General features: G+C 38.1%; 1 protein-coding gene across 2 annotated transcripts; it reads left to right on the top strand.

The window, feature by feature from the left end:
- Positions 1-4,969: 4,969 nt before the first annotated feature.
- On the top strand, positions 4,970-9,911 carry Ctla4 (cytotoxic T-lymphocyte associated protein 4). Of its 2 annotated transcripts, XM_048344197.1 has the most exons (4): positions 4,970-5,125; positions 7,381-7,725; positions 8,213-8,322; positions 9,095-9,911. In XM_048344197.1, the coding sequence occupies exons 1-4, from the start codon at positions 5,017-5,019 to the stop codon at positions 9,197-9,199; spliced, it is 669 nt and encodes a 222-aa protein (XP_048200154.1). In that variant the 5' UTR covers positions 4,970-5,016; the 3' UTR covers positions 9,200-9,911. The 2 variants fall into 2 exon arrangements, with proteins under 2 accessions (XP_048200154.1, XP_048200155.1); XM_048344198.1 differs by lacking the exon at positions 8,213-8,322.
- The last annotated feature ends 3,989 nt before the right edge of the window (positions 9,912-13,900 follow it).

The raw sequence follows: 13,900 nt of genomic DNA, 5'->3' as shown, positions 1-13,900 counted from the left end.
TAGAGGAACCTCCATGCTGTTTTCCACAGTGGCTGCATTAACTTACATTCTTAACAGCAGTGTGAGAGTTCTTCTTTCTGGATATTTTCTCCAGATTTTGTTGTTGTTCCTTTCCTCGGTGGTAGCCATTATGACTAATGTGAGGTAGAGTGTTGGTGGAGTTTTGATTTACATTTCCTTTATGGTTAAGAAAGTTGGACATTTCTTCATGGTTAGCCATTTGTACCTCTTTTGAGAATTGTATGTTCAGTTTACTAACCCACTTATTGACTGGATTTTTTTGTTCTTTTAGAGTTTAATTTTTTTTTAATTATCTTTAAGTAGTTGTACAAAGGAGTTGCCATTTACCAAAGCAGTTATGAATACAACGCATCTTGATCACTCGAGTTTAATTTTTTGAGCTCTTTATATATTCATTTTTTTATCCTTTGTCAGAAAAATGGTAGGCAAAAATTTCCTCCCATTCTATGAGCTTACTCTTTATTCTAGTGACTGTTTTGTTTGCTAGTCAGTGTTTTGGTTTGATGTAATTCCAATTGTCAATCCTTGCTCTTATTTACTGAGCTATTGGAATCCTATTTAGGGCATTGTTGCCTGTGTTTACATATATTTCAGTGTTTTCTTGACTTTTCAAATTTTGGCTGTTACATTAAGGTCCATGATCCAGTTTGAATTGATTTTAATACAGAGAGACAGGGATCTAGTTTCAGTTTTCTACATGTGGATATCCAGTTTTCCAATACCACTGGCTGAAGAAGCTATCTATTTTTCCAACATACGTTTTTGGTACTTTTGTCAAAAGTTAGATGGCTCTAGCTATGTAGGCTTATTTATAAATCTTTTATTCTATTCCATTGGGCCACATGTCTGTTTGTTCCAGTACCATGCTGTTCTCATTACTGTATGATACAATTTGAAGCCAGATATTGTGATAGTTTTAATGCATCTCTTTTTGCCCAGGGTCATTTGGGCTATGTGGGGTCTTCTATGTTTCTGTATAAATTTGAAGATCTGCTTTCTATATTTCTATAAAAAAAATGTCACTGGACTTTTGATGCATTGACTGTAGATAGTTCACTTAAAAGGATACCCATTTTAATGCAATTGATTTTGTTCAGACAAACATGGAATTTTCTAGTATCCTTTTCAACTTTTTTCTTCAAGGTTTTTTTTGGGGGTGGGGTGGGGAGGAGGTTGGTGCCACTTCACAGCTTGAATTCAGAGCCCAAGTGTTTTTCCCGGAACTTTTATATTCAAGACTTGCGCTCTACTCTACATAGCGCCACAGCTAGACTTCTGGCTTTTTGGTGGTTAATTAGAGATGAGAGTCTCACAAACTTTCTTGTCCTCCCTGGCTTTGAACTGATATCCTCAGGAATATCAGCCTACTGAGTAGCTAGGATTATAGACATGAGCCACAAGGAAAGGGCTCCATGTGTTAATGAAAACCAAGCCTTTTCTCTTGACTCCTTCACAGGCCATCTTGGACTGCACTCATATAACTGTGTTGACCTGAGCAATATTGCTAAGGATATTTTCTCAAAGTTAGTGCTTTGAACCACAGCTCCACTTCTGGCTTTTTAGTTGAAGATAAGAGTCTCAGACTCTTTCCTGCCCTGGCTGGCTTTGGACCTGGATCTTCAGATCTCAGCCTGCTGAATAGCTAGGATTACAGGTGTGAGCCAATGGTATCCTATTCTTCAAAGTTTTATAGATTTCATTGTAGGAATATCTTATATCTTTAAACTTATTCCTAGATATTTTTGAAGCTATTATGAATGGGATTGTTTTCCTGATTTCTTTATCAGCTTATTTGTTGTTGGCATATAAAAAAAAGCTACTGATTTTCGCATGTTGATTTCATATACTGCTACTTGACTGAAGATAATTATGAGATTTGAGTTTTATTGATGGAGCTTTTAAAGTATTTTTGGAATAGGATCTTATCATCTTCAAATAGGATGACATCACCTGCATCTTCCTTTACTATATATCCCCTTTTCTTCCCCTGTCCTATTGCTGTGGCTTAGAATTCAAGTACTATATTAAATAGGAGTGGAGGAAGTAGATGCTCTTATCTCATTCCTAACTTAGAAGAAAATGATTTCATTTTTCTTCATTAGTATGATATTGGCTTTATCATCACATATAGCCTTTATTATGTTGAGGGCTATTCCCTGTATTTCAATTTTCTTCAGAGATTTTCTTTTTGTCATGTAAAGATGTTGAATTTTTCAAAGGCTTTATTTTTCTTGCATCTATTGAGATGATCATGTGGTTTTTGTCTTTGGTTCTTTTTATATGCTGTATTATGTTTATTATTTGCATTTGTTAAATAATCCTTTGTATTCTTGGAATGAAATCAATGTGATTATGGTATATGGTAATGTATAGTATAATTCAGTTTGCAAGTTTTTTTTTCTTTTTTGCCTGTCCTGGGGCTTGAACTCAGGGCCTGAGAACTGTCCCTGGTTTCTTTTTGCTCAAGGCTAGTACTCAACCACTTGAACCATAGCATCACTTCTAGTTTTTTCTATATATGTGGTGCTGAGGAATTGAACCCAGGGCTTCATGTGTTCGAGGCAAGCACTCTACCACTAGGCTATATTCCCGGTCCTAGTTTGCATGTATTTTTTTTTTTTTTTTGAGAAATTTTTGGTCTGTGTTTATCAGGGAAACTGGTCTATAACTTTCTTTTATTTTGTCTTTTTTTTCTGTTTGTTACTAGGGTAACACTGACTTTGTAGAATTAATTTTGTATTTCTCTCTTTTGTATTTCTCTTTGTATTTCTTTGGAATACTTTGATGAGCATTGGTGTTTGTTCTTTAAAAGCCCTGTAGAATTCACAAATGAATACATCCAGCCTTGTAATTTTTTAAAATTTCCATTTCCATATTATAACTAATATTATAACTCATTACAGATGTATGAAGGTTGTTTATATCCTTATGGTTCAATTTTGGTAGCTCACAGAAATTTTCTAGGTTTTCCAGTTTGATAGACTGTAAGCTTTCAAAACATTCTGAATTGACCTTCTGAATTTCATTGTTATCCATTGGTGGTGTCCCTTTGTCTACCTCTGATTTTATTACTTTGCATCTTCTCTGTTGCTTTCGCTTGGCCTCAGGGCCTGAGCACTGTCCCTGGCTTCTTTTTGCTGAAGACTAGTACTCTACCACTTGAGCCACAGTGCCACTTCTGGCTTTTTCTGTTTATGTGGTGCTGAGGAATCAAACCCAGGGCTTTGTGCATGCTAGGTAAGCACTCTACCACTAAGCCATATTCCCAACCCATGGCTCAGGTTTTAAAATCTTGTTTATCTTTTCAAAAAGCCAACTCTTTGATTCTTTGTATTTTTCTGTTAGTCTCTATTTCATTAATTCTTATTATTTCATTCCAACTACGATTTTGAGTTTGTGTTCTTCTTGGTTTTCTAAGAGCTTGAGATATATCACTAGGTTACTTCAGGTTACATTGATCTTATTGTATAGGAACTCATGGCTACAAACATTTTTCTTGGCTCTGATTTTGATGTGTCTCAGAGGACCTGGTAAGGTTTTGTTTTCACTTTCATTTGAATCCAGACATTTAAAAATTATTTTTCCTATTTTTTTGTTGTTTTCCATGATACTGATTCCTAATTTTATTCCATCATGTTCTCTTAGGGTACAGGAACTTATTTTGGTATTTGTATAGACTTGTTTTATGGCATAGTATGTAATCTATATTGGAGAAAGGTCCATGGGCTACTGAGAAGAATGTGTAATCTACTGTTATTGGATGTGATACTCTATAGCTGTCTATTAGGTCTGCTTTGTCAGTGGTGGTGTTTAGTTTTGAAACTATTTTTGGGTGGTACTGGGGTTTGTGCTTAGGGCCTTAGCTTGCTAGGCAGGTACTTTATTGCTGAAGCACACCTCTAGCCCTACCTTTCTTTAGATAGGGTTTCCTTTCTGCCTGAGCACGTACCTGGATCATATTTTATTTTTGGTTTGTTTTTTCTTTTCTTTTTTTTTTTTTTGGTCTGGATATTCTATCCAAGCTATGATTAGAGTGTTGAGGTCACCCACAATAAAGTGCATATATTATGATATTTAAATATTCTAAGTAGTTTTAACATTTAAAATAACAGTACTAATGATTCAGATAATAGTGTTTACATTCTTGTCCTGTATAAAATCTTTGCTAAATTTAAAAACTCTAGTCATATTTGCTTTCAATTTTAGGTTTGTTTTTTTTTTGCCAGTCCTGGCACTTGAACTCAAGGCACTGTCACTGAGTTTCTTTTTTGCTCAAGCGCTCTACCACTTGAGCCTCAGTGCCACTTCTGGCCTTTTCTGTGTATGTGGTACTGAGGAATCGAACCCAGGGCTTCATGCGTGCTAGGTAAGAACTCTACCACTAAGCCACATTCCCAGCTAGATTTTTTGATTAATATATTCTACTAGAAAAAAATCTATCATCTAATAGAAGATGTTAATATAAGATTCTTACAGATGATGGTCACTGATAAAGTCTGCCATTAGTACAAGACTCCGTGAGCTTGCAGCATTTGTAGGGATGTCAATGGAATGAATTAGGCAGTAAAAGATGATCAGATGATTGGATCAAATTGGGATTTGGGGGGTACCCCTCCACTCCAGGAAATTCTCTTCTCCAAGTGTATTCTCCATTAACTATCCAGTTCCTTAACATGAATACAAGGCTTCAGTTTCAAGTTGAGTAGATTTTCCATGAATGTATTGGCTTGTTTTGAACAGTTTTACTTTGAGTGTTTGAGGTTGCCTTTTCGACGTAACAGCTAAACCCACGTCTTCCTTTCTTGTAAAATCAAAACAGAAAGACTGTCTATTCAGGTGCCTTCTGTGTTTGCACGTGTTGTGTGTACCTGTCTGATCAAAGGTGTCTATATAAAGTCCTTGAATCTGTGTGGGTTCAAACACATTTCACAGCTTCAGGATCCTGAAGAGTTTCACTCTGCTTCCTGAAGACCTCAGCCCATCTCCCATAAAGCCATGGCTTGCCTTGGAGTTCGGAGGCACAGGGATTGGCTGAATTTGGTGTTCAGGAACTGGCTCTACACTGCCCTGTTTTCACTTCTGTTCGTCCCTATTCTCTCTAAAGGTGAGTAGAAACTTCTGGAGCATGAGAGTGGAGGAGTTGTTTCTCCCACCTGGGTTTCATTTCTTTCAGCACTTAAGGGCAGTGATTTACAGCAAAGCCAGGAGTGAAAGGTAAAGCTCCAGTCTCCTTGCTTAGCTGGATATGAGGTCCAAGGCAAGCATGGGACATGGGCAGCAGCCAATAAACAGAGATATAGCACATAGCAAAGTGCAACACTTTAGTGGGGACTTAGTGAGCATATGTAAGTTGTTTTTGGAGACCTGGGCAATTTCAGATGCCTCTATAGAGTTAGAAGAAGATGCTATAAGTAATTAAGGGGGAAGAGACATTCATAGTCCTGAATACATGCGAGAGCTTGCTGTCAGATGAATCTCTAGATTTCCTCTTTTAAAAAAGCCTGAAAAGTAAGCATAACAGGGAAAGAGCACTTTCCTTACTCAACTAGAGGTTTTAAAGTCTTCTTAATCTCGTCTATAAACTAGTTAGCTAATTATTTGGAATAAGAATAGAAGGAAGGGAAGAAGGAAGGAAGGAAGGTAAAAAGGAAGGGAGGGAGGGAGGGAAGGAGGATATGTTTCAATCGGTTTGGCATAAGGTGTTTAATTGCTACCAGACCTAAATATGAATTTTAGATGTAGATGCTTACTTTTCAGATAAACTAAACTATTTAGATATTGACACCAGATTTGTTATTCTGATTAAAAACGATGAACACTCTCATTGCTCCTTCTCCTTTTCTCTTTAAACATTAGTTAAGAAAGCATGTGGTTTTTATAAAGTGGGCATGCAAAAGAACTTTTATTATTTAATATTTACTGGAGACAATAGATTCATATGTAGTTTCTTATTCATATATATTTTCTCATTTTTCATATTTTGAACAGGTGCATGTTAATATCCATAGAAATATTTCAATTTCCTTCTTAGAAAAGTTTTCTCCTCCTATAACTAGGATCTTCCTATGGTGGATATTGAAAAATCAAGTGTGATAATTTAGTGGATTAAGTGGGTGATAAATGAGATGCCACCTGGGAAGACACAGGGGATTTGGGCTTTCTTATGCTTAGATTTAGTTCAATCAAATTACTGAATGCTTATCTGGGAAGGATGTAAATATTGTTTGCAGGAGTTTATAAGCCAGAAGCAAAAGGAAGTAGCAGGTTTAATTAATTCACAAAACTTTTAATAGGAAGAGCTTGCATAAACACTGTAATTAAATAGCCGTAGGTAACATGGATGAATGATACTATCCAATCTAAATTGGGGGGAGGGTCACTTGTAATACTGACAAGATAATAGCTGGTTAGTTATAAAAAGATAATGTAACATAAAGCCACTTTTTTTTTTTCTTGAGGCAAGGTTTTACTATGTAGCGCAAGCTGCCTTAAATTTATAATCTACCTGCCTCTGCCTCCTGAGTGCTGGGATTACCATTATGGGGCCATCATGCTTGACTATGAAGCCATCGTTTTTTAAATAACGCAGACCATTTTGAATGGAAAGATAACTTCCCTTATCTTATAGAAGGGACAGAAAGAACAAAGAACATGAGAGTGTTCAAGGGAAGGAGGGGGGAGGGTGGAAGAGGTGGTGGCCGTGTCAGGGGAAGCCCATAGAAGTTAACAGCGGGGTTGCCTCAACCCAGAGAGGAAACAGCCCAGCCTGTGCCTCTGTGGCTTCTTCATCTAGCAACCACCCTGTCAGGGAAGGAGTGGAGGGCGCTGGGAGCCACGGCTCTTCTACTCCTTGGTGATGGAGGAAAACAGTCTTATGCTTTGAGAAATTAGGCAAATGATATGCTTCCACCTCCACAACTTTGCCTACTATGTATTATAGTTCCCAAGTAATAGAGTTCTACTTCAACCTTAAAATATCAGAGTTGATAGGTACTGTGATAGCATGCAATCTAATCCCATCTTAATTACCTAGAAATGGAGAGTCGTGACTTCCTAGGTGACATTTTGTGTGACAAAACCTGGCCTCCTATTGGTCACACCAGTGTTCCTCCTGCCATAACTAACTGTCTTCAAGAAACTATTTCCTAAGAAAGAAGCATATTTATGGAGAGAAGCTGGCAAGCAGCTATAACTGAAGGATGGAGGCTATGCTGGAGTGGGTGGAGAGGGAAGGGACTGAGGGATGATGAGACACTTGTTGAAGGAGAGCTAAGGTCCAGGAGGTGTGGGCTGATCAAAGAGAGACATTCCCCAGACATGAATGAGTTCACTGAGTTGCCTTTGACTTTTTCATGTCAGCCATGCATGTGGTCCAGCCGGAAGTGGTACTGGCTAGCATCCAAGGTGTCGCCAGCTTTTTGTGTGAGTACTCATCTCTACACAATGCCTCTGAGGTCCGGGTGACAGTGCTGAGACAGACCAACAGCCAGATGACTGAGGTCTGTGCCACAACGTACACAGTGGAAAATGAGTTGGCCTTCCTAGACCCCACCTGCTCGGGGACGTCCAGTGGAAATAAACTGAACCTCACCATCCAAGGTTTGAGGGCCACAGACATGGGACTCTACATCTGCAAGGTGGAGCTCATGTACCCACCACCATACTATGTGGGCATGGGCAACGGAACCCAGATTTATGTCATTGGTGAGCAAAGTCATTTCAGTATGTTGACATCTGTTGGGGGTGCACTTTTGTTTGCATGGAAATAGTTATTTCTTCAACATCTGCTGGGGGTGCAATTTTCTTTGCATGGAAATAGTTATTTCTTTAGACAATCTATACTTAGGAGTCTAGAGATTTTCCTTAAGCATTTTCTGTATCCTGGTAGCTTTGATTAGCTTTCTGTCTGTGACACAAAATGAGCCCAAGGAAGGTGTTTTCTGCTGCCTGATGAGGCACTAGCTCTGGTGTTCATGAACTTTGGCCTTGTGCCTGTGATAAGACACCGTGAGGGGGTCATCTCAAATAGCCAGACTTCACTGTGGCTCTCAATGCAGTTTAGGATTAGATAGCAAGGTCTTCAAAACTCTAACTTTTGTTGTTGTTGTTTGTCTGTTTTATTCAATGATGAGGGATACAATCTAGAGTCAAAATCTGCCTCAGGGTAGTTCTGCTTTGTTCTCTGTCACAGATCCAGAGCCATGTCCAGATCCTGATTTCCTCCTTTGGATCCTGGCAGCAGTTAGTTCCGGGTTGTTTTTTTATAGCTTCCTAATCACAGCTGTTTCTTTGAGCAAAATGGTGAGTGTGGTGGGGTGCTAACAATGCCCCATGTTTGATGGGGGAACCCTTTACTAGTGTCTACTGACCCGGTGATGGTATGAAGTTGAAATTTCTTGAGGTGAAGCAATAAATGAAGAAGAGGAAAGGCAGTGGTGAAAAACACACTGGAGCCCTAAGCGCTGGCCTTTGGGGTTTCAGGATGACTGCTACTGTACACGAACGTGTTGAACATTGAGCCTGTGTGTACTTCTGAGCAAGGTTTCAGTTTGAGTAACTGAGTAGCAAGGGCAGCTGTTTTGCTCTTTCTCTTCATGATGGTGGTGCTTAGTTAATAACCTTGAAACACAAGATTAGGTTGGGTAAAATGCTGCTTGCCAAGGTCACCTGGATGTAGTTTTATTTCCCTCCATGTCCCTCTAATTCATCTGGAAACCATCTCTCAGGGCCCTCCTGTGCCTTCCTTGTCCAAATTGTAGGTTGCTTGTATAATGCCTGTCACTATTCCCTCATCTATTTAACTGAGATGTCTTGGTCTCCCCTACATCCAAGTAAACAAAAATCCTAGATTTTATTTACTAAATTTACATTTTACATCCAAACTGCAAAATCATTTGTCTAGAACAATTTTTAAATAGCTGAATAAAAAATTCACCTGAAGTTTTATAATTCTGTAGACTGTGAACATTCATTTTCATCAGCCTAGGGACTCAATGTTTACTGAGTCCTATTATGGCTAGAAGTGCTTCTGTATTCTTTAGTAATAATGACTGTTTCTTTCTGTGTTTGGCAGTTAAAGAAAAGAAGCCCTCTTACAACAGGAGTCTATGTGAAAATGCCCCCCACAGAGCCAGAGTGTGAAAAGCAATTTCAGCCTTATTTTATTCCCATCAACTGAGAGACCATTGTGAAGAACAAAGATCATGTTGACATTTCCAGGAGTTGAGGCAATTCTAACGTTTGTGCTAAATGCATCTATTTCATTTGCTTGTATATTTTGGGAGGGAACTTGTCTCTTTTTAATATAAAGCTAGATGCAGGACTCAAATTAAACATACTGCAAATTAAAGGACCAGGAAAGCAGAGCCAGGATTTTTCTGTCACAGCAGATTCAATTTCAGTAAAAGCATCATTTGTGAACAGGAGGAGGATGAAGCATTATGATGTGGGGGTAAAGGAAATAAGTTAGGAAATGATGCAATCCAAAGTGAAGAAAGGGGAGAAGAGAGAAAATACTTTATTTGTACACACCTTGTATTTAGCCGTGAGATGTTTATTGCTAAAACAATCCTTTACGTTTTCGTTCGATTTCTTTTGTTCACTTTAATTGACATTTTATGTCTTTTATGTCAATTTACTTTTAAATGTATTTTGATGTTATTTTACATTTCTAGCAAATGTATAATTACATGAAGATTTAAAAAAAATAGTCACCTGGCTATTTCAGCCAGTGATTCCAAAGCTTGTATTGTACCAATATGTATTAATAATATTATTATGTTTTGATGGAACTGAGGATTGAGCCATGTATCCCTCCAACCCATAGCCCCTTTAGTTTTAATTTGTTTTCCCAGCCCTCTATCCACAATCCTCCTACCTCTGTCTCCTGAGAAGCTAGGATTATAGGCATGGGCCTCCATGCCTAGGCTTAAATGTATTTTTTTTTTTTTTTGGCCAGAACTGGGCCTTGAACTCAGGGCCTGAGCACTGTCCCTGGCTTCTTCCCGCTCAAGGCTAGCACTCTGCCACTTGAGCCACAGCGCCACTTCTGGCCATTTTCTGTATATGTGGTGCTGGGGAATCGAACCTAGGGCCTCGTGTATCCAAGGCAGGCACTCTTGCCACTAGGCTATATCCCCAGCCCTAAATGTATTTTTAAATAATATTGTGCATTGGGAGTGGGTCACATGTGCTTTTGTATATTTGCTGGTTATTTGAATATAAACACTATATGACAGTGTCTTCCCACCAGGAGTTCTGGGGAAATTTTGTCTGGGAGCTCAGGACACTAATACATCAGATAGGATACAGAGTCACTTGCTAACTGGCTTGTGAGCTGGATGAGATTGTAGCGTACTTAGTTGTACTGCATTGATATTCACAGCAGCCTTAAGTTTTTCCTGACTCTTTTAAGTGATTTGCAAAGAAGCCAAAACTAGTGGTGTCCGCGTTGACTAAATATTGTTGTCAAGAAAATGGCTAACTCCAGGAGAGGTGTAGGTACAATCCTTTAGGAAGCTCCAGTTTCATGGGCCAAATTCTTATATATAGTTCATGCCACAGATATGAAGAAAGCAGTACATGGTAGAATGGAGTGCATGAAAGTTTTGAAAACTAACACTGTTGGTATTTCTTATCTCATTATTTTCCATGAAAATGCAACAATTTGTATTTTTAATTAAATAAAAATCTTTAATGGGTGTTTTCTAGAGTCATCTTTATCATCTTTGTATTTGAGTGTTGTGTTTGAGGTTGATTTCAAGAGATTCATTTAGTAGTTCATAGAGTTGACCATTCTAAAAGTATTGAAAACATTGGAAAAACACAAAAGGGCAAAAAAAAAAAAAAGCTTCATGAGTCAATTATAGGCCAGTCATTCTTGGAAGGATTCCATCCTCTTTTCTTTTGATTTCTTCTATTTGGAATGTAATGTAATGTAATGTATACACATGCACAGGCATGCACATGCTTGTACACCCGCCCCCCCCCCCCCCCGAAATCCTTTGAAACTTACATGGCATGCTCCTTGGCTTGGGTTTTTTACTTCCTGTGTCTTAACTCCAATTTTCTCAGCTCTAGTCACATTGATTACAGTTGCTATGGCAACTCCAGTGTTGTTAGGTATGTTTCCTGAAGCCATTTTGATCTGTCTTTATGATAAATGGAGCATTTCCCTTGGCTTACAAATAGGCGATTTTGCATATATGAAGGAATCATACCTGTGTTGTCAGAATGAAAGACTTCAGCCTAGCCAACGGAGGTCTGATTCTTGGTTAACTAATGTGTAGCTTCAGCCTGATTGGTTTCCACATAAGGGCTCTTTTTCTTGAGCTTCCTATCCTGCTATTGTCCTGTGCAATAATGCATAAGCTGCTCAGTGTGGTCAGGGATCACCTGTAACTGAATATACTGGATCACTCAATAAAACACTGAATCAAGTGCTTAGCCTCAAATATGCTGACTCGACATCTTTGGGTGACAGGTCAAGAAATTTACACTTCTAAGAAGTATTTTATTGTTTCTTATACTTTCTGAGTTTTGAGAAGTCTCTTAGGCAACTTGCTCTGTCTCTGTCTATCCCTTTCTCTATCTTGCTCATTTTCATCCCCAGCAAGTTTTAGCGAAGAAAGATACCACCATAGAATTATTCCAAAAGATATTTTTAAAACAAAAATGAATAGGCATTTCAAAACAGGGTAATAGAAATGATTTAGAATGAATTACTTTAATCTAGAAGACAATACTTATCAATCTCTTTACCTTTAGTTGGTAGCCGTGGAAAAATGTACTAGTTAGAAGCCCCAACAAACAGTATGATACCATTTCTACTACTCCACATGTCGTTAGAGAGATCATTCTTTTCCATTGTTGAGGGAAGATCTAAATGGCAGGAAAGGTCTTAAATAAGAAACCTTCCAAGTACTTTTCAGATATTGTTAGTCAATTGACTACAAGCTTAATATTTCCTCTCGTACTATCCCAAATTCTGCTAGTTCCTATTTGTTGAAATATGCATTTCTTGTTCACTCAGGCTCAATTCCAAATTCTGCTATTTGCTATTCATTGAACTCAACATTTCTTGTTCACTCAGGCTCAATCTTGTAAAAATAAAATACTTCTTAGCTCAAAGTATTTCTCTCTATGGCAGAAGAATTATGAAAGGAGGCTTATGAACAGGTAATTCAATTAAAAGGGAGAAAGAAAACACAAGAGTCAGTGAGTTTTTTCCCCCAATTGTCTTTTGGGGGGGTGGGTGAGATTATTTTCTTTGTCTGCAATAATCAGAGAAATATATTTTTTCCACATCAGAAGGCTGATTCTCTCATGATATCCATATCCTAGTCTTCTAACCATTTTTATCTCTGGGAATAGGTTCCTGAGAAAAATCAAATATGTCATGTATCTAGAACTTGATTCACCATGCCTGGGGAGTCTAGGCACTGAAACCACTTATCCAGTAAAAAAAAAAAAATGTGAGTAGCAGAACAGCAAGGTAGAGCTACCAAGGGCTCCAGAGACCAATTTTTCTCCTATGTACCTACAACACATGCCTCTGGTCATCTGTCTTTTTCAAATCATGTATTTCTACTGTTTTGTATTTTCTGGTTTCTGACTGACAAATATCTTAACCCACCATTCTCACATCCATTGAGCCTAACTTCATATTTTGCTTCTGTCAGATTTGCTGACACTCTCTCCCCCTTTTTCTCCCCATTCACCCCAAGCTATCCTTAGTTCCATCTCCAATAGTTTTGATTGTACACATCTTTCCCACCTAGTCTGATTGGGAACTTTGACAAGACAGGGATAATCATATACATGTATAGTAGCTGCTGAAATAAATGAGGCTTATGTAATTAGATTAGCTGGGACTATGAGAGGGACATTGATTTTGTCTTTTATCTTAGTCTATTCTCTTTCCCACCTTGTTAGTAAAACTGTACACAGGGTTGGTATTTACAGAATGCACCATTCATCTTCTGGCATCAAGCCTTTCACATTCTGGAATGCGAGCTTCCCTTCTGCTGGCTATCCTATCTCATTCTACATTTCCCTCAAAATACTTTCAGTAGTCTTTCCAATTAGTTTTCTCATTTTATTTCTCTCTTTTTTGTGTGTGTTTGAACTGTAAGTTGTTGCTACAAATGAGTCGTTCCATGCCTAGGCTGAGCTTTCTTCTATATCCACACATTCAATTTAACTTAGCTGGAGCAGAATGTACAAAACTGTTGATGTTATTGTGTTATTATTTGGTGCCAAGCTAGTTAATAAATCTAAGAATATATAAACTTGACTTATCATCTCAGGAGCCCTCAATGCAAAAGGAATAATAGCCTTCTCTGGACAATTTTTCCTATGGTCTCACTTGTCTTTTGCATCTGATTTAGAGCTATGACTCCATCTCCATAGAGGCCTTATTTTATTGTACTTATACTTTGTTGTGTTTCAAGTCAACTTAATTCTATTCAGTCCAGAATATGACACTTGATTGATGAGAAGACAAAAAAATTCTTTCTTTCCTCTCTGTTTTCTTAAGCCAAGGAAACTAAGAAATGAGTAGGTAGGTTTGGCAGATCCAGCCAAAAAAAACCCCAAAACCTTTATAAAACCCTATTCCAAACAACAAGAATCATTTCATTTCGACAAGCCTGTTAATAGGTAAGCTTATATTTCTCATGAAATGAGAATAAAAAGTATGCTGGACACCACTCACTGGAAGTTTCCAGGTAAGCACAATGTGAATCTGTGCATGCTTTTCCAGTTCTAACATGATCGTTTTCCCTCCTGGCACATCTGAGGTCAACACTCTCATCATCGGGGTTAATTCGTCCTTCAGAGGAGACAACTCCATCTCTAAGCATTTTCTTAGAAGTCAACC

This window comes from Perognathus longimembris, chromosome 4 (assembly GCF_023159225.1).
Source record: "Perognathus longimembris pacificus isolate PPM17 chromosome 4, ASM2315922v1, whole genome shotgun sequence".
Lineage (NCBI taxonomy): Eukaryota > Metazoa > Chordata > Mammalia > Rodentia > Heteromyidae > Perognathus > Perognathus longimembris.
The sequence above is the reverse complement of the archived record's forward strand: the minus strand, read 5'-3'. Positions and strand labels throughout refer to the sequence as shown.

Bases quoted from the DNA above. Each gene is read 5' to 3' on its own strand.
- Ctla4 (XM_048344197.1), top strand. From the start codon at position 5,017: ATGGCTTGCCTTGGAGTTCGGAGGCACAGGGATTGGCTGAATTTGGTG. The intron at 7,726-8,212 runs GTGAGCAAAGTC...TCTCTGTCACAG, and splicing joins AACCCAGATTTATGTCATTG to ATCCAGAGCCATGTCCAGAT. The intron at 8,323-9,094 runs GTGAGTGTGGTG...TGTGTTTGGCAG, and splicing joins CTGTTTCTTTGAGCAAAATG to TTAAAGAAAAGAAGCCCTCT.